This window comes from Falco punctatus, assembly GCF_963210335.1.
Source record: "Falco punctatus genome assembly, chromosome: 5".
In the NCBI taxonomy this organism is placed as follows: Eukaryota; Metazoa; Chordata; class Aves; order Falconiformes; family Falconidae; genus Falco; species Falco punctatus.
The window spans coordinates 5,581,489-5,600,250 of record NC_137584.1 but is presented as its reverse complement, the minus strand read 5'-3'; the positions used below and the strand labels follow the sequence as shown (position 1 = coordinate 5,600,250).

The 18,762-nt window shown below is 36.9% G+C and overlaps 1 protein-coding gene and 1 long non-coding RNA gene across 5 annotated transcripts in view; one reads left to right on the top strand and one right to left on the bottom strand.

The window, feature by feature from the left end:
* Window positions 1-18,762, top strand: part of LOC308064662 — a 604,713-nt gene that overhangs the window by 371,460 nt on the left and 214,491 nt on the right. The window lies entirely within an intron of this gene.
* Window positions 1-18,762, bottom strand: part of RNGTT (RNA guanylyltransferase and 5'-phosphatase) — a gene marked incomplete at its 5' end in the record, with an annotated part of 189,470 nt that overhangs the window by 114,637 nt on the left and 56,071 nt on the right. For all 4 annotated transcript variants that reach the window (XM_080389351.1, XM_080389353.1, XM_080389352.1 and 1 more), the window contains one exon: window positions 15,585-15,656. In XM_080389351.1, the coding sequence (XP_080245477.1) occupies window positions 15,585-15,656 (72 nt within the window). The remainder of the gene's footprint in view (window positions 1-15,584; window positions 15,657-18,762) is intronic.

The following is an 18,762-nucleotide window of genomic DNA, read 5'->3' as shown; positions in this document are numbered from 1 at the left end:
TATCACTAAGAGGAAATAAGCAATGGGCACCTTGTAAAATCTAAAGTTAGTTTCAATCAGACATATCACTTTCATAATAATAAGGGACAAAACTCATAGATTTGCATTGTTACAGGCACGATACAGCACTGAAAGTTATTTACATGAGATCATCCCTCATGTTGCCATTTCACACATTGCCTCATTCACACAAAAAAAGTAATTTCCAAAAACTATCCTTTTCACAGAGAATAAGCTCACAGAGTTTTGGCTTCAAAACCACAATTTTTCAAAATTTGAAAGCAATGAGCACAGGAAACTGGGAAGACATGGGACTCAATCATCAATGGCAGCAATACAGATGAGGAGGAGAACCAGCAAGCAGGTATTTCCTGTACTAAACATAGCTAGAAGAGAAACAGAAAGGGAATCTAAAAGCAAAGAAGCCCAGCTCTAATGTGCATCAAAGAATCAGAACTGGTCAATCTGAAAAAGGAAATAAATGGCAAAATGACATTCTGACAAGGCATACAAAGGTAGGAGATAGAATGAGTAGTATCAGAACAGATATCTTAAGAGAAAAACAGAATGCCAATTTAGACTAATTGAGTTTAACCATGTCCTTTCCAAACTCATCCTGAACCTTCTGTATTTCATGCTCCCAAAAGGGCATTAAGTTTCTCTTAGCATTTCCTTCCTAGCAGTAGACCTCTATCAAAAGTCCTCAACCGTTCATTGCAACAGCTTTAAGAACTATGTGCTGCTCCCATACTACATGGAATTCACAACCACTTTCTTTCAGGACTCGGCTTCAATCTTGGACAAGCACAGGCAGCACAGCCACCATCACCTGGGAGGAAAGCACGTCCTGTACAAAGCCAGTGACAACATGGGTGAAATGTCTTCTAATCTCTGGTCATTGATCCGTGCCTGTGAAGAAGAAGAAAGCCTATCTGGCTGTTGACTTTGCCTTCAGCGTTGCCTTCCTTTCACCCATGAAGGTGTTATTAGTAAAGAGCCATTCAAATGAATGGAAAATTAAGGCTATGGAAAAATCCCAGGAGCAGGAGAGTGGCTCGCTCTTTATTCATTTGTGGCAGAACACAGCTGTGTGATTAAGTGTCATAGACAAAATTCTGGAGAATCACTCTTTCTTTCTTTCTTTCTTTCTTCCCCCATGTACAGCATACTTGAGAAGTCATCTATACAGTGATTGAGCTTGTCCTGGTTTGTATATCTAATTAAAGCATAGAAAACACAACTTGCCTTCTGTAACAACTGACTGAAGAACCAATTGAAGAATTCTTTCCTGGGAAATCTATATACATATTTTTTATTATTTCAAAGAACACCATAAACTGTTTTCTAGGTATGTTTCAACAAGATGCTCTCTTCCCTACAGTAGCTTTTCCACTCAGCCACATTTTACAAGTAGGTCTGAAAGTGCAAACGAACTAATTAACGTTCCGAATATTTGAGCTTCCAATAAGTAGTAAAGTTATTTAGAGAGCTTCTTTATAACTATTTATTCAAAAACACTTTTGCATCGTGACTTAAATTTATTTCAATCCCTTAACAGTTAAATTAAAAGATGAGACAACTTCATATGCACCATAAACCAGCTGAACCATTTTCTTTTCCTTTAAATAATCCTTTCATTTCTCCCATCTACTTGGAACTAATTATTTCCTGCAGCTCTGCCAATCATGTATTTTTATTTCAAGGCTTGTTAAGCAGAAGGGTGTATTACCACTAGGTTCCATCATACAAAGGTCAGAGTTAGGCTGACATAAGTTTATATGAGATGGGAAAACACAGATAATGCTACCGAGCAACTTCATCAGTCAAGTAAACTAAGAAGTTAAGGAGTATTTCACTCTCACAAAAGCACAAGACATTAGCAATAGGAAAATCACCATAACATTGAATTTAAATCAAGAACATACTGAAGAAAAGCAATATTGGAGGAGGAGGGCTTTTTCTTTATTAGTAGATGCTTGCATAATTACAAAAAATGTTGCTAATATACAATATATTTATCCCAGGCAGATCCAAAACCTTTAAGTGGTAAAATCCTAGCTTTTATCAAACAAGTAGGAGGGTAATGCAGGCTGCAATAAATAACTCTGAGACCTTGAGAAAAACAGGAAGAGATTATTTAGTATATATATTTTATGTATATATATGACACATTTAAAAGTTGTCCAAAACCAAGGCATTGATGCATGTATAATTTAAACCCAGACATCAAATCCTTGTATGTTTTCAGGCAATATAGATGCTTTATTAATTTAAGCATTCAAATGTTTGAGGTTATTATTTAAATATCAAAGTTTTTGATTGTCTGAGAAGGATGAGGATCATCACTGCCTAACAGCATAGTTACTGGAGTGCATTATGTGATAATTCCTGTTCCAGACGTTTTTAACCTAAAATAAGTTTGTTAGCAAAGGGTAAAACAAAATTAACAAGTAGCATGTTTCCTGTCTGTGCTAGAAAGTTACATTTCCCCCTCACTATAATTAAAATTTATCCTAAAGCAAAATATCATTTACACAAGCCCCAAGAGAGGAGTCACCTGTTGAATCAACATCTCTTCCTCAAGCAGCTGAATTCTCTTCACCTATCGAAACTTTGTGCATCACACTAAGAGGTCACAGTATAAAGTGGGCTTACAACAGATGTGACACTTTAAAATAGTGTTTTGGTTTTAAATACAATCCTCCACATATTCTCAAAATGTAAAATGAGATTTCTACTGAGCTTTGACATCTACTTAGGACTGAACATTTATAAATTTAAACTTACATTATTTCAAATTAACTTCTCAACAGAACCCACACACAGGCAGTCACATAAGATTTGACCAGTATACCAGTAAGATTTGTCTAGTATACTGCAAAAAGAAATCAATGCTTAGAAATCCTAAAAAACAGGGCCTGCAGTTCATATAATATCCATTGTCTTGAGGAGGTGGGGAAAGGTAATTTATTTGCTGAAAAGAGCTAAAAAAAAATAACAAAAACCCCACCAAAACTCACAATCTCAAGGACATTCCTCCAGCTGGGTGCCAAGAGACTGTATTTGGTGAAGCATCAGGCTGTCCTCCTGCCCTGCACCTGGTTCCCAGAGACCTCCACGCTGAAGTCACAACGTCATGCTGATACGGCTACGGGGCCTGGCGAGTAACTCTGATGTCAGGTCATTACGTCCAGAAAGGCAGCAGGAATCGCCGAGACAGGCAGGGTAACGGGATTTCTGCTGCACACCCCACCTTAGTCCCCTCTCTCTGCAAGGAGAAAGGTGTCCCCAAGGAGCCACCATCGCCCTCCAGGTTTAAGTCTCCCTTCCCCTGCCTCTAAGGTTGACCTTGTGGCTACAGCTCAGTAAATTCCGTGAGCCTTACGTGGAAAGTCCTTTACCTAGACAGATGCAGTACAGATAACAATGTGGTGTGTGTAGGAGCTAAATCCTATAAAAGTACTTTATTTGAGAATTTGATCTTTTTCCAGTTTTTTTTCTATGCAGCTATAGTAAAAAGAAAAAATAACGCTTGGGCCTGTGTACACAGCTGATAACCAGCTTGGTGCAGGATAAATGTAGGCTATTTATTCTCTTCCTCCATGAGATATGGTTCGAAGCCTACCTGCCAGCAAAGCATGCCCCATTTGCTTCCCCAGATCAGTACCTTAGTCATGAATAATTCAGCACATAAACGCATATACGTTCCACACACATCTTCACTTACTGAGCCATAGCAGAACATATGTCACAACTGTCTTAGCTTTAATGATTTTAAGAGAAGAATAAAGAATAAGCTCAGGCTGACATTCTACCCTGTGTTTAACATTATTATTGACAATTCAAGGCACTCACAGCTGACATCTGCATTTCCAATGAAAGCCCATTATTAGTTCTCCTATCTTCTGAAGGCCGTGCAGTCTAATATTTTGCATTTTATATTAATGATCTGGCACATATTTCTTCTGACTGTGGTTTTATAGATGCTGCTATTTTTTTTGATGCACGTAGCTTTATGTAAAAACAATCTGAAGGTGCTATTTCATTCTCCAAATAAGATTATTACTGTAGTCAATCACCTAAAAGTTTGGGGGTTTTCATTTCCAATTAAGTCTTCTTTTTAAAACAGCATTTAAAGTATTAGAGAAATGAAAAAAATGTAGAATTGTGACTCTAAGATTTTCACTTCTAAAAGGCAGAAAGCAAGACAACCATTATAACCTGAAAATGCACTTTAAAATTTGTTTTTCTAAATTTTACCACTCAAATATTCAAAAGAGATATGTTAATGGCAAGGAATTTAGCAGTTTCAAAATGGTTTCTAAAATCTATCTTGGCACCAATGAGGTTGAGCATGTGAAATACTGTTTCAATTGTAACTATATAACCAACATGCTGCAGGAACATAATTACTATTTATACGTTGTCAGCTTATACACTGGAATAATGCTTTGATTTATCACTGAATGAAAATGGTTTGGGGAATCCAACCTATTAAAAAGATTGCTTAAGACATGTATTAAATTATTTGTATTTCCTTTAAAAAAGATCACTGAAAATAAACAAGTAAATTCAAATATGTATGAATCAACAAAGGAAAGAAGTTTGTTGCCCATGGATAAACATCAAGACCTAACAGAATATACAAATATAGCTCCACACTTTCTTTTTTATTAGCAAACATACTTGAATGAAACAGCAGAACTGTCAAAACTGTGACTAAACAGATAAGATCAAAACATAAAGTTGATTGTACTACAGACGCTGCTCCCTTCCTCACTCTTCTCCTCCTTGGATTGCTCAAAACAGAATACAAATTCAAGATAGAAACCATCAGACCTTGTAACTATAAGCGGATGAGAAATTTGCTTCAGCTGTTTAAAGGTAATGTATATAAGGCAGAATATTTACAATGAGTTGAAGTGACTGAATTATGATTCTCACCATCAAAATTGTACAATAAAGAGGCAGACTTATGGATATGGGCATCTACCGTGGGTGAACACCTAAACCCTCTCATTTTAAAACAAAGCTCCAGTTAAGCACCAAAAGCTTAGTAGCTACTACTTTGAGAGCACAGAACTCAGTCCAATTCATTGTTTGACTGCATAAACAGTGGCTTCATTTAGGATCTTTGTAATCCTCATAAATCCTTCTGAGCCTTGAAAAACAGAACTCAATAAGGGGGATTTTACTGGGATGCAAATAATAAAAACCAAAAGGAATTATGTTCTGTCTAGACTGGCTGCCTTCCCTCAAGTAATCTGAGAAGTAGATCAACTTCCCATTTCAATTACACAAGTACAAGTCATAACTCTAATAAGCCATAGCTGTAAAACAGATTTGCCATCATCACCATGGGATATTTACACATAAAAACACTGCACATGGTTCTCCCAGGGGAATATAAATTTAAATAATTTATTTTGCACTGAATTTTGGCCATCCACAAAGTCAAATATCAAAACCAGGGCTTTACTGCTTCTGGTTTTTCCAATTATTTTTCCTAGTGCTGCTGTTGCACATAGTATGGAGGCATCCTTACCTTAACTGTGACAGACACCACTTTACTCTCCTCACACTCACTCTCTTTCTACCAGCCATTCACAGTGACTTCTCATAAGAATACCTATTGCTGGGTTTTTACAGGGCTGTCTTTATGACAAAGATTTGCCACTTCAGTGAATTAAAAAACCATGGGAAAATTCCTACATCTTGAAGACATTATTCAGGGCATTTCATACTTGAAAATATTGTGGCACTATTTTTTTTAGAATACAAATCACCTCATAGTATTTAAAATAAGACTGCCTAGTACAGTAATCATAAAGTATCTTAAAAATTAGAAAAGAGAGAAAAAAGTAGAAACAATAAGCACTGATTCACAAATACCATCTTAGGAAAGGAACCACCCACTTTTCTTAAACCACGATAAAACTAAAAATCAAGTATCTGCTTGTAATACATCTTACACTTCTAAAGACTTGTAAAAGATCTGTAACTTTAGTACACAATCTGTTTGAAATACCTAGTTCATTGTGTGCATGGTTAGCTTATGAGTGAGAAATACTGATTAATTACTACCATACTCATCTCAAAAGAAAAGCAGTATTTTTCTTCATATTTCTTTTAAATAAAGAGAAATGTTCTAGAAAGGATGAAAATATGGCCTTCACATTCTCTCCCAGACTGTAACAAGTCACTCAGTTTATTCAAACATACTAGCTATGGAAAAGAAAATACTAGAGAGGTCCTGCTTTCACCTTCATAAAACCTATCCTGAATTATATAGTTATTTGAGATCTGGTATAGCCTTCTGATTAACTTATATTATTTTTCTTCAGTTCTTTTTCTCTAGAAACAGTAAAAAGGTGGAAAGGCAAGAGACAAGGAGAAAGCTGAAACAATTAAATATTACAGCTAGATTAATTGTAGAAAAGGAGGACTTAAAACTAAGAGAAAAAAGACATGACAACATTTGAACACACTCCTGCTGTTTCCATACGATAACCCCGCAACCATCCTATAGGTTTTCCTGTTTTGAAATACACTGGACAAAAAAAGCTCTGTGTTAGACTTCATTCTCAATACTTGGGAAATTGGACATGATAATGCAACCAGAAAACCTGCTCTACTGTAAAGTTTTTCACACTTTCCACTTCAGTTGTGATCACTGCCAGATTCTTGAGATATGAGTATTTGCCTGAGACAGAAGTTGGGTTTAAGTCCACTTGGCAGTTACTATGGGAATGATCGTTATAAACAGCGAGCTGAAGGAGACAGTTTTTCTATTTAATCATACGTTACAGTTCCTAGCACAACAAGATTAAAAAAATATTGCAAATAAAAAGTGAGGGTTTTTAAGGCTAAAAACATGAAAGACAGAAAACTGTTTAGCACAAACTATGGAGAAGAGCTCTTTAAAAAGACCTTCTAAGAACAAAAACACTTGGTTGTAGACTTCATTCTCTAATTTGTATAAGTTTTAAATTTTTCAGAGTTATTCTCATTTACTTGTAACTTGTAATTTTCATTCTCATGTAACTTAAACTTTCAGGTCTTCCTTTGCATTTTTTGTAGCAAGTTTCATGGTTTGCTGAAGAAGCGTCACATCAGAGTAAGCAAGTAAAACCTATGGAACTAGAACACCTGAAAAATATAAAGGATTTAATATCATGGCAACTCCTAAAGTTGCTCTTGGAGAACTACTTGTCCCTGTATCTCTCTCCCAGGAGCAACACTATGTGTCTCTTCCCCTAACAACTAGCGATAATCTGCCATTCAAAAAGCTTCTCACGAGACATGCTTTATGTTAAGGTATGGAAACACCTTTGGGGAATGAAAGAAGCATAACAAAATTTGATACACTCCCTTTGCTTGTATATAATACTGCATTAAGCATTCTTTCATTTGGAAAACGTGGAAAACAAACCATCTTCACTACAATCCATACTGCCCCCTGGGTTGGGAAAAGGAGGCTCTAATTCCATGTAATTCCAGATGTATTTTTCACATAATCTAATCAGTAAGTAAAACAGCCAACCTTCAAACTAATTACAATGCTAAAGAAGCTCCCCCAAAACAAGCAGCTTATTAACACAAAATATATAAAAAGAACACAAGCACGCCAAAGATACAGTGGTCAGCATGCACCAATTACCACTCTGAGCAATAATTTACTTTTTGTAGGCATCATAGCAAGACAGAGTTTTAAAGAGGGATACAAATATGAGTTAAAATGCTACTTTTCAGTTGCATATGCACTTTACTCAAGCACAAGGACCAACAGGGAAGAAAGCAGAAATTATCTGTTTGGAAGTTTACAGACTAGGTAAAGAGATTTGCAAATTTTGCTGCTCAGACATGCAAGTCCGGTTTTCTATGACGATCAACAGAGAAGGGGAATAAGGCAAGGAAGACTGAAAAAGACAGCTAGCTAAAGATGCATTTCTAACCATCCACCTCCACAGATCCAAAAGCTTCTGCAGCATCACTCCCTTACTATGTTGATTCTCCACTTTACAAGTGCTCCTAGCACACCACTTGTTGCCCTCCCTATTCTGTAACGCTACCCTATTCATATAGCCTAAAGAATACTAAAACACAGCACCTGGCCAAGCTGCCCCTGCTCTCAATAAACTGCATTATAAAAACGGGATGAGGAGGAGACGGCACCGATGTGACACCAGAAAGCAAAGTAAGACCCAATTGAGTAGACGCTCTGTATTCCATTACCTGACACCTCTAAACCATGACAGAATGAAGGGATATATACAGACTTTGAGAACGTAACACACAGTAAGAGCACTGTTACACACATTTGGGCGCTTGTTGGGTATGTCTCCTCAAGAAATAGAAAGGGTGTAAGAGTAAACATGTGCATGGCATCCTCATTTTCCAGAGTACTATTATTAACAAAAGCATTTTAAATCCGTATTTTGAGGTGGCACTATTTGAGAAATAACCTCAGAACTAAAAGTGGGAGGGTGACTGGCAGCCAGGTGCATTTGTAAACTGAAAATACTCAATTAAACACTTGCATCTCTGAATTATGGCCTCAAAATGTTCACAGTACGTTTTAAAGATAAGGTTAACAGGCTAATAAATGAGAGACGTCACGTACCATGAGCTTTACATCACTTTCAAATGAGTTTTATAACAGGAAAGTGTGACATGTTAATATTTTACAGGGATTTAAACCAAAAAATTTTCAGACATGAATTCAACGATAACGTTGGGAGGATTTATGACCAGCGTTATCTGTTTACCATGAAAAATTTTATCTAACAGCTACAGCATTATTACACATAATGGCAACCAAAGAAATCTTGATCTTGACTTAATTTAATGCACAGAGTATTAGGAAATTTAATCAAAATTCTATCTCCCCTCTAAAAATTAAAATAATTACTCTTTTTCAGTCATTCAAGTCTATTCTTATCATTGCAATCTGGTCTCATGAAAACTTGGCTAGAGTTTAAAAATTTAAAGGCCAGGGTTAGAAAGGAAAAGGAAAGTACTATTCATTTTCAGCATCTTTGCTAAGAATGCATTAATTAGATCCTACATTATGCCAGTGTTACTTTTTATTACTTAACTAAGGAAAAAAATAGTTGCTTAAGTTTAGTATCTATACATCTACATGTAATTATTGAAAATTACCTAAGATCTTGTCTCAGAACAAGGCTTCTCAGGAAGAGCTGTCTCAAAGGCGACTGGAGAATGAAGACATGTTCTTTTGTGGATTGTTTCTGGTGAACAGGGATTTGAATTTGCTTGTATTTGCCTCTGGGACTGTGAATTATTCTATTGTTGCCTTCCTCTGTTCACTAGAATTACCCACCAAATGTGAACCTTTTATTCACTATTCAGGTGAAAGAGGTAGTTATACAGCTATAGTTACTGTAATAATGAACTCTGCTACATGCCGACGCAAATCAGGAAGGTGACGAGTACCAGGCATTATATAGCTCTGTACTTAATAAGACTAAACACCGCAAGGAATATTGGGTGCCATTAGCCTTTTATGTTCAGAGGAATATGAAAAATCCAGATTTCATGTGTGCAGAGTGCACACATAGCTAGTGACATAAACGTGGACCAGAACCCCTCAATTAGAGTATGAAAGGCCAAATATATACATGCATTTTTAAGAAATATTTTGTCATTTTCCAATGAGAAAAAGACTCTTCTTAGAAAAAAAAAATACTTAGGATGTAAGAAAAGATAAACAGTGTTGCAACTGATTTCTACTTCTAGAAACATTTCACATGTCAAATGTGACTTCACATGATAATGACATCTTTCCTATATTGGTGCCATCTTCTCCATAGACAAGTAGAAGTTTCATACTAGTTTTCAAGCTTCTTGGAACTTCTTTTACCCTCCAGAAGGGAACGCTGCTGTATGTCATGATATACCACTATTTTTTATTCCGCTTTATTCCCTCTCTTTTCAATGCAAAGAACCTTCACGTCCTCTGCCCTAAGCCCCTAAAGGCACATTAACAGCAGAATACCTGGTATTTCACAGAACAGCACCTTCTGAACTTCAGAGAGGTGAGCCCCAAATCTGCGAACTAGAAGACTCTGGGTGCATCTACGCTGGTGAACCACCACAGCAAATGCCTCATCTCTGCCCCTGCAGCCACCAGCTGTCTGACCACAGACATACTCTCGCTCTCCAAAAGAAGGTGACGGCATCTCAGAACACTGATAAGAACGGTCCCTGAGCAACGTTAAACTTTAAACTATTCTTGAGAACTGCTCAAGGGCACCATAGCCAGCCAGGGCCAAAACTGCGTCAGGGACCATTTTAACTACTTAAAAAGAGGATAAACTTTCAGTAGCAGGATCCTGCCCTTTGCACAGCTTCATTTATTAGTATATGCGTATGCAGCCTCTCAGAAATAGGCTTTGAGAGATGATTTTATATACTTTGAGCCAAATGAAGCAGAAAAGAAAAAGCAGAGATTGCTCTGTGTCTCCTCAGAGTTGAGGTCCGAAGGTGGCCTGATTTCACTAGGATATAGCTCCCTTTCTATGAATCTCCTTTTAGCATATGAAATGAAAGCAGTGAGACAGCAATGTCGTATTTTGAGATGCTGTTAATAATAATCAACATCATGATTCAGACTGAAAAAATGACAATAAAAATATTTTTTTAATCTCATGAAGAATCACTTGTTTTTCTTGACATAGGCATCTCTTGTAACACAATGAGATGTGTTACCACAAGCTTCTAGAAACTAGATGCCACAGAAACAGTGATTAAAAGAAATTAATCTAAGGGTTACATCAGCATCCCTGACTGACTTTTGCAGCAGCTAGAGGTGATAAACATCAGAATTCAATACAAAATTTATCATGGAAAAAGACAGCCAAGATAGATTATTTCCATGTTTTCCCTAAAAACTCCAGTATAGGTCTCTCCCAATCACTGAAACTCTTCTTCTTCTTCCTAAGACTTTTCCCATGCAGACATTTAGAGCCAAACACAAACTACATATTTCAACCAGTCTATTCTCTTAGTTTCGAACGTTCTCTCTAGAAGGCTGCTGTAGTTTATTCCTGATACACCACAGCAAAATCAAAAAGCTAAGTAACAATAAGAGTCACTGATAATAATGTGGATGAAAATTTGTGAAACTTAAGTCTTTGCCCACTCACTTTCTCTCATTTTTCTTCTTATAGCCTCTACCCACTGTTAAGCTTCTGTTACCATTCTCTCCTGATGAACGCATCACCCTTCTTTAAGGTGACTTCCTTACCTCTTCTGGGTCATACTCAGGTGAAATCCTGACTAAGTCTGAAGAAAGATGCCATGACGTACTGAGACACTCAACTCCGTGATTTCACGACGTTCTCCCAAAATCACAGTATTGTACATCAAATGAAAACAATTACTTTTACTCCCAGATGATCTGTTACTAGCAGACCACTACTTCTCTTAAATCTCAGATCGACGTTGGTCTCTCAAAAACTTAACCTGTCAAACGCCAGTGCTGCAAGGGACAAATTGGACACAACTATTTATAGATTAGGTTCTTTGGGGTTTAGGCTGAAACTTTAAGCATACAGCTTTTAAGAATAAATGTACCCTCTCACAGAGGGTATTTTCTGCTCATAAAAGGCAACAGCGCTCATGGTATTTAGTTAACTTAAGACACAGAGAAGCCAAGCTAAGTAATTTGGGCTTCATTTAGGTATCGGTCTTCAGTCTTACAAGTCCCTTCGTTAAAAGCCAGAGAAATACAGCATATAACTGAGACAAGGTTGCCCTGTCTCAACTACTACACTTCTAAACATGAATTTTAACACTATTTAGCCCTGTAAAACAAGACAACGTAGAACCAAAATAAATACAAAAATGGAGTACACTGCAATTTTGAAACATGACAATAATGCTGGCCAAAAATACTGAGAATAGTTCAAAGTGATATTACAGTAAATGACATTTAGAAATATTATATGACATTATTTTGTTATGATCTAAAATTTAATTCCACAGTTTCTTTGTATATGTTAACAGTTTCCACTGTAAATATACAGTCATTCTGAGGGGCATAAGTTGACATATATCTTACTATAAATACATGGTGCATTGTGAAAAGCTATATAATATTTTAGTACTAACTTCTATATTTTTGTGTTAGTGCTGGTCATCCTAGCACACAAATTCTCAACAGTATTAATAGTGCACATAAGTCTTTGGGACTTAATGTGTAATTTGTGAATGCAGTATTTCAGAAGGAATATACTGACAAAGCCAGAAAACTTTGTAACACTGAACTAGCAAAATAGGTTGAGCATTTGAGAATAAGGTCAGATGAAAATATCTCTGTTCGCTAGACCTGACTAAAACATGCGGTTTGCCTGAGCAAAGGCGTTTTTCAACAGGGTTTGCATTCACATTTCCCCAGCTGCAATGTCACATCTCTAACAGCAGAGTATGCCAAGTCACTGTGGGGATGAGACAGGGGACATGTTGGAAATCTTGTAACTCACATGACAGACAGCGAGTACAGTTACTCCACCATTCATCTCCAGGAGACACAACTACTTTCAAGATCAAAAGGAGCAATGTCGAATTACGGAGCACCTCATATAACTGTCTGGCAGGTTGCTTTGAGGTGTTGGTGTGGGGGTTTTTTGGAGTGGAAGGTTGTTTCAGAAGAGGGGAATGTTTCATTTTTCAACAGGAATGATGTTTTGTGTAATTATTTGATTTGAACCTTAGCTAGGAAAATTTACACAAATCTAACCTACAAAACTTTAAAAGGAATTTACTTCTTGCAAATCACAAGTTTTTAATACATTTACTTCTCAGTGATAGAATTCTGTTGATCATTTCCTGCCAAGACAAACATCCTCAGGTGCCCAGTTTTGTAAGTTTCTAAAAGTAACCTAAAAAACACTGTGCTTTTTAGTCTTTATAGTAGGACCATTGTTAAGGACTTCTTGCAGCTGAAGCCCTCCTTGTACTCACATGGATAACATTATTTTAGTTTGCCCTTGACATTAAAGTAGTATTAAGTAGTAACTAACTCCTCTCTCTTGTTCCCAGTGCATTTAAAAAACAACCAACCACAAACAAGCTTTAAAGCATTTACAGCTCTGCTCAAGAGAAAACTTTTCCTAAACCTTACCAATCCTCTGGAAACCCTCTGATCATTTTTCCTACTTGACAAGTGGGATTCTTCACATTAAGTCTGGACACTTTGCTACAAATGAGGGTTTCCTCCCCCTCCACCCCAAAAATGTTTAACCAAAATAATAATGACTTTCAGAAAGTGTTATTTTGCTGGGGCAGTACATGTACATCCCAAACTGAGAGAAGAAGACAATATACTACTTACATTTATTTTTCAAAAGGAGAGTAACAGCAGTGAATGTCAGGTTAGACACAAAGTGAGAGCAGAGACAAGGAAAGACATGAAGGCAAATAAAACACAGAATCACAGGCAGAGGAACAGGTAAGAAAATGTAAAGGCAAAATGAGAACCCAGGAGTAGTTATAGAAGACCATATTTTTTTAGAAGTATACAAAGAATTTTTGCATACTGAAAATTCCCAGTCATAAGAGGCATCCAGGAAACTAACACCTACTTTTCAGAAAAGGTTAAAGAAAACGTCATCAAGACGCAGAATTAAAATGAGTTAACAAAAAGCTTCTACTCCTGATCTAACTTCTATTCCCCACAAACTATTACTTTCAAAAGCAACTGTCCTAAGTCACAGTGTGACTACACTCCCGAGAATATCAATGTCCTTTTTGGTGACTAGTACCATGCCTACAGTTGTACTTCCCACTTACACTGAATGGCCTACTTGAGCTGAGTAGTATCTCACCCAGGTCTGGAAGGGTCATCGGTAGTTTAGGAAATCTGAAATGCACTAAAAACCGCTAGTGGTTTACTAACACTGTTTGTCCCATTAGGAGCACTGAAACAGTAACTTTGTTTTTCCAGAAGCATTAACAGATACTGGAGTGTTTTTCCATAGGCTATTTAGTCACAGGTCTAGTGAAATCTAAACACATTGTTGTGGTTTAACTACAGTAGGTAGCTAAGCCTCATGCAGTCACTCGCTCACTCCCCCTACAACGGGACAGGGGAAGTGAGAAAAGTCACAGGTTGAGATAAAGACAGTTTAACAGGTAAAGCAGAAGCCACGCACGCAAGCAAAGCAGAACAAGGAATTCATTCACCACTTCCCCTGGCACCAGGTGTTCAGCCATCCCCAGGAAAGCCGGGCTCCGTCGTGTGTGACAGGTACTTGGGAAGACAAACGCCATCACTCCGCACGTTCCCCCTTCCTCCTTCTCCCCCAGCTTTATATGCTGAACGTGGCGCCATGTGGTATGGGACATCCCTTTGGTCAGCTGCGGTCAGCTGCCCCGGCGGTGCCCCCTCCCAGCTCCTTGTGCCCCCCCAGCCCGGTCGCGGCTGGGGCGCAGTGAGGAGCAGAAAAGGCCTCGGCTCTGTGCAAGCCCCGCTCAGCCACAGCTAAAACATCCCGGAGTTATCAGCGCTGTTTCCGGCACGAATCCAAAACATAGCCCCGAATCCAAAACATGGCCCCGTACTAGCTACTGTGAAGAAATTTAACACTAACTCAGCAAAAAACAGTACATGCTGTATTCACAAAATTCTTTTAAATATTGCTTTCAAAAGACATGTATAGTTAAATTCATCCTTCCTGAAAGACATTTTCTTTCCCTCAGACATAACAGAAAAATCACTAGAAATTTTATTTGATAATAAGAGCTAACAAGCGGATCACATTGTCAAGGTTAGTTCTTCAAATCAGCTTCAGTAGGATACACTGCCGTAAGACCTCTGAAGAACTTCAATTTCCGCACATATGATTTTGGGGGGAAAAATACAAGAAATTAAAAAAAAATATCTATGAAAGATAACATACAAGAGCCCTTTGGTGACGTTCAAACCTTGACTATATTTGAAAGCTGCTTTAAAGAAAAAAGCTTCCTATTTTCTGTACTGTTTAACAGCTCTTTCTTGCGATCACGAAGACTTTATCCCTGGCTGTCAACAAAGGCTTCTCCTTTTCCACAGCTTCCATAACGTATTTCTTTGTTACATATTTGCACTACAGCCAGTGTAAACAGGAAAGCCTGCTTTTGAGACTTAACAGATTACCAGCCGCCTGGTTTCACAGAGAAATCTGAAAAAGAGATGATGGAGCAGCCCAATGAGCAGCACTGTGATGCTTGCTAACAAATACACCACTTACAGGCTAACTTCTCCATCCCCTCTCAATTTCACTGCCTAAATAGTTCAAACATGCTCTAGAAATCGGAAATTTTCCAACAGTGTTTAGTGGACTGTTTCAAACCACCGTCTTTTCTTGAGCAGGTGGAAACAAATCAACAAATTTGGGAAGACAAATGCCATCGCTGCTTTCAACCTTAACTCTGATGAATTGCTTGTTAACTAGTTACAAAATACCCAAACACTTTTGGTGCTCGAATTTACTCTGAAGCTCTTACTTACACAAATAAGATTAAAATAGAAATGAGAATTAATAACCAATGATAAAAGCAATAAAACTGAAAGTACTTACATTAAACTTGATAATGTCATATATCAAGTACCGAGGGACAACCTGTCCATTAACCTTGTCGATGATCATTTCCTTTAAGAAAAGAGATTACATTTACATTTATTTAGAGAATACAGAAGAATGTCAACACACCTATTCTTAGTGCACGTACCTGTAAGTGTGATGCAATCAAACACCGGCCACATCTTTATTATGAAAAAAATTTACAATAGGTCAAGATTATAAAAATAATAGTATGTCTTAAATGTCTCTCATGAAGCATTCAATAAGAAGCCAAGAAGCTGTACGAAGGCTCCACATTCTGATCTGCAATATTTATACATTAGTTTCCCCCACAGCTTTCAAAATCACTACCTTTCTTGAGTAAATAACGAGGTTTTAGAAACCTCAGTAAGAACTGCAATCCTAAGCCAACCAAGCACTTTCGGAAATCTCACCTACAGTAAGTAGTACAACAGTAAGGAAATAAAAGAACAAGCATTCACATCCATTTTCTGTGCTCTAGGTTGGATCTTTTCATGTTAACAGCATCCTAGGCAGCAGTGACAACTGCAATTTACTTGGAATGTTGCATTGTGACTGAACAGTAGGGTTCCTTCAAGTGGAAATATCACAGGTACCATCTGTATCACATCAAATCAGCTAATATATACTACATAATATATAATAATACCAATATATACTGATAAATCATCTTGAAAGTTTGTCAGCTAGAAGACTATTAACAATCAACATCCAAACACAAAGTGTTTCCTGAACTTAATGTTACATACAAAAATATATACATCTTACATGCTGGTGATAAAGTAAACAGAATGTTTAGTTTCCCATAGATTAGTCATGATTGAAAATGGTAACAATCAACCCATTGGCAGCCCTTTTTCACAGACAACTGAAATATTTACTTCTCTAAACACAAACAATTTTCTCCCTTCCCTCACCCAGTTCTTGGCTATTAAGTTAGTTGTGCCAGCTAAGGATTTTTTGCTGGCAATATAAAGTTAAAATTCCAAATTCACTCATATAAGAGAAAACAATTGGAAAAGGTGAAAATATTTCACTATACCATAATGAAAACAAAATTGTGAGCTCAAAAATTACTCAAAAGAGAATCTTACATCAACTCAATTTTGTTGTCTTTGTTTCTTGCTAGGTCAGTAGCACTTTTATGTTTTACAACCTTTTAACTTCTGTTAGAATACTTAACTTCTACAAAGTAAACTCAAACAAGAGTCTCAATTAAGACTGATTTTCTGTCTCTGCACATACCAAGCTTCTTGATTTGTACCTAGTACTTAATTGCATTTGGCTTTTAAAAATAAGCAAGCAGTTGTAAAAACATAGATTTACTTTAAAGCAAACACCAAGCTTGAAACATTTAAAACTAAACTAGAATACATTAACTACTTGTTCTAAAAACACCCTGGGAACTAAAAGTTGCTTACTTAATATTCTAGTATCTCATCCTCTGTGAACACAATACTGATATGGAGATCAGGCTTTCACAGCCACATGCAGTATTCACAGGTGTTGTGAATAACTACCTCAAGTGACCTTACACATCCTTCCACATAATTAAGAAAAATTAAAAATTAAAAAAAAAAAAAAGAATGAAAAATATTCCTTTGTAACATTAAAATATCTTATTCTTAACTCTAAAAATCATTTAGTCACAGGTACTGTCACATAACTTTTGCAAAATGTCTACACAGAAGTGATGTAACAAATGCCATTGTTACTTTCCCGTATTTAGGCAAGATACTGGTGAGTGTACTGTCAAAGGAACAGCAGATGCAACACTGCAATGCCTTCTTTGACAATAACTAACTGCAAGAACAGATGGAGTAGGTACACCCTAGAAGAGAAAGAAAGCGTGATGTTCAAAGTTAGAAGCATGTGTAAGTCTATAATTGGGGTGGAGAGTAGAAAACCCACCCAGAATTCCTGATAGTAATCAGGTGAATTGAGTAACAAAGTACAGCAGAAACAAAAGAATGCTACTGCATTTCTTTGAAGTTTCAACCACAGTAGCAAGTGAAACAGTTTTTTAAAATACATTTAACTGAACATGTATTTCAGGACTCATTTCCTCAGCATGTATATTCAGAGCCTCAGCTTTGATGCAGAGCTAAAATTTGTATGCAAAACCCTGAAAACATTTCCATGCCTGGTATTACAAGATTTTATGCCTCATTCTCAAAACCTGAATCTCTGAATATTCAGTTCAAGAAGAATTATAAAATATAGCCAAGAGGATCAAGAATGATTTTTAAACTTTCTCTGGTACATTCAGTTTTAAAACAGAATTAATTTTATAAAGAAACTTTTTCTCTACTTCAGACATGTATAAACATTTTTGATACTATTACTGGTCAAACTAGCCTCTTTTCCTCACATCCTCACTTCTTTTCTTCCTCCCATGCCTCTTGCTCTCTTTTCACGTCCTGACTGAAATCCCAGCTACTACAGCAAATAAACAATAGCACAATATGCCTTAGAAGTAGACATGACAAATTCCTACACTGCTCATCTCCATCATGACAACAACATTCACTGCTCCATTAGTTAACGCAAATACAACTGTCACAAGGCAGCTCTAAAGTGGTCGTAAGAATGATTCAGATTAGAAATACTCTAACACATCATTATTTAACAGTCGGATTTCAGAATATTCCTTGAAATTATGAGAATTGAAGAATACTTCAAGGAATAGACCTTGAAGTTCAGAGACTGTTAGGAAAACGTAGTACTTGAGAACTGATCACATTCAAACTCGCTCATTCTGATCTGAGTAATAACCTGGTACTATAAGGCTATATTTATGCCAATTTTTAGATAACTACATCTTAAACCCAAAACCACACACATGACATACTAGAACACAAGTATCCATAAGATGCACCTGCATCTATGCATTGCCTTTTATACACCCCAGGAATATTTACAGCCACTATTGTGTGTTTTTAAATTACCACTGCTAGTAAGTATGATCTTTAACACCTGTGCATTAGCTGGTAGGTTAAGTATTAGCTTAACCTGTGGGCTTGCAGAAAACGGCCAGTTTCTTCAATGTAATCTGGCAAAACTGCACTGGTGTTAACGTCCTTTTCTCAACCATGTGGTGCTGCAAAGAACAGCCTTACAGAATATTAGAAACAGCAACTGTACTAAGAGCTTT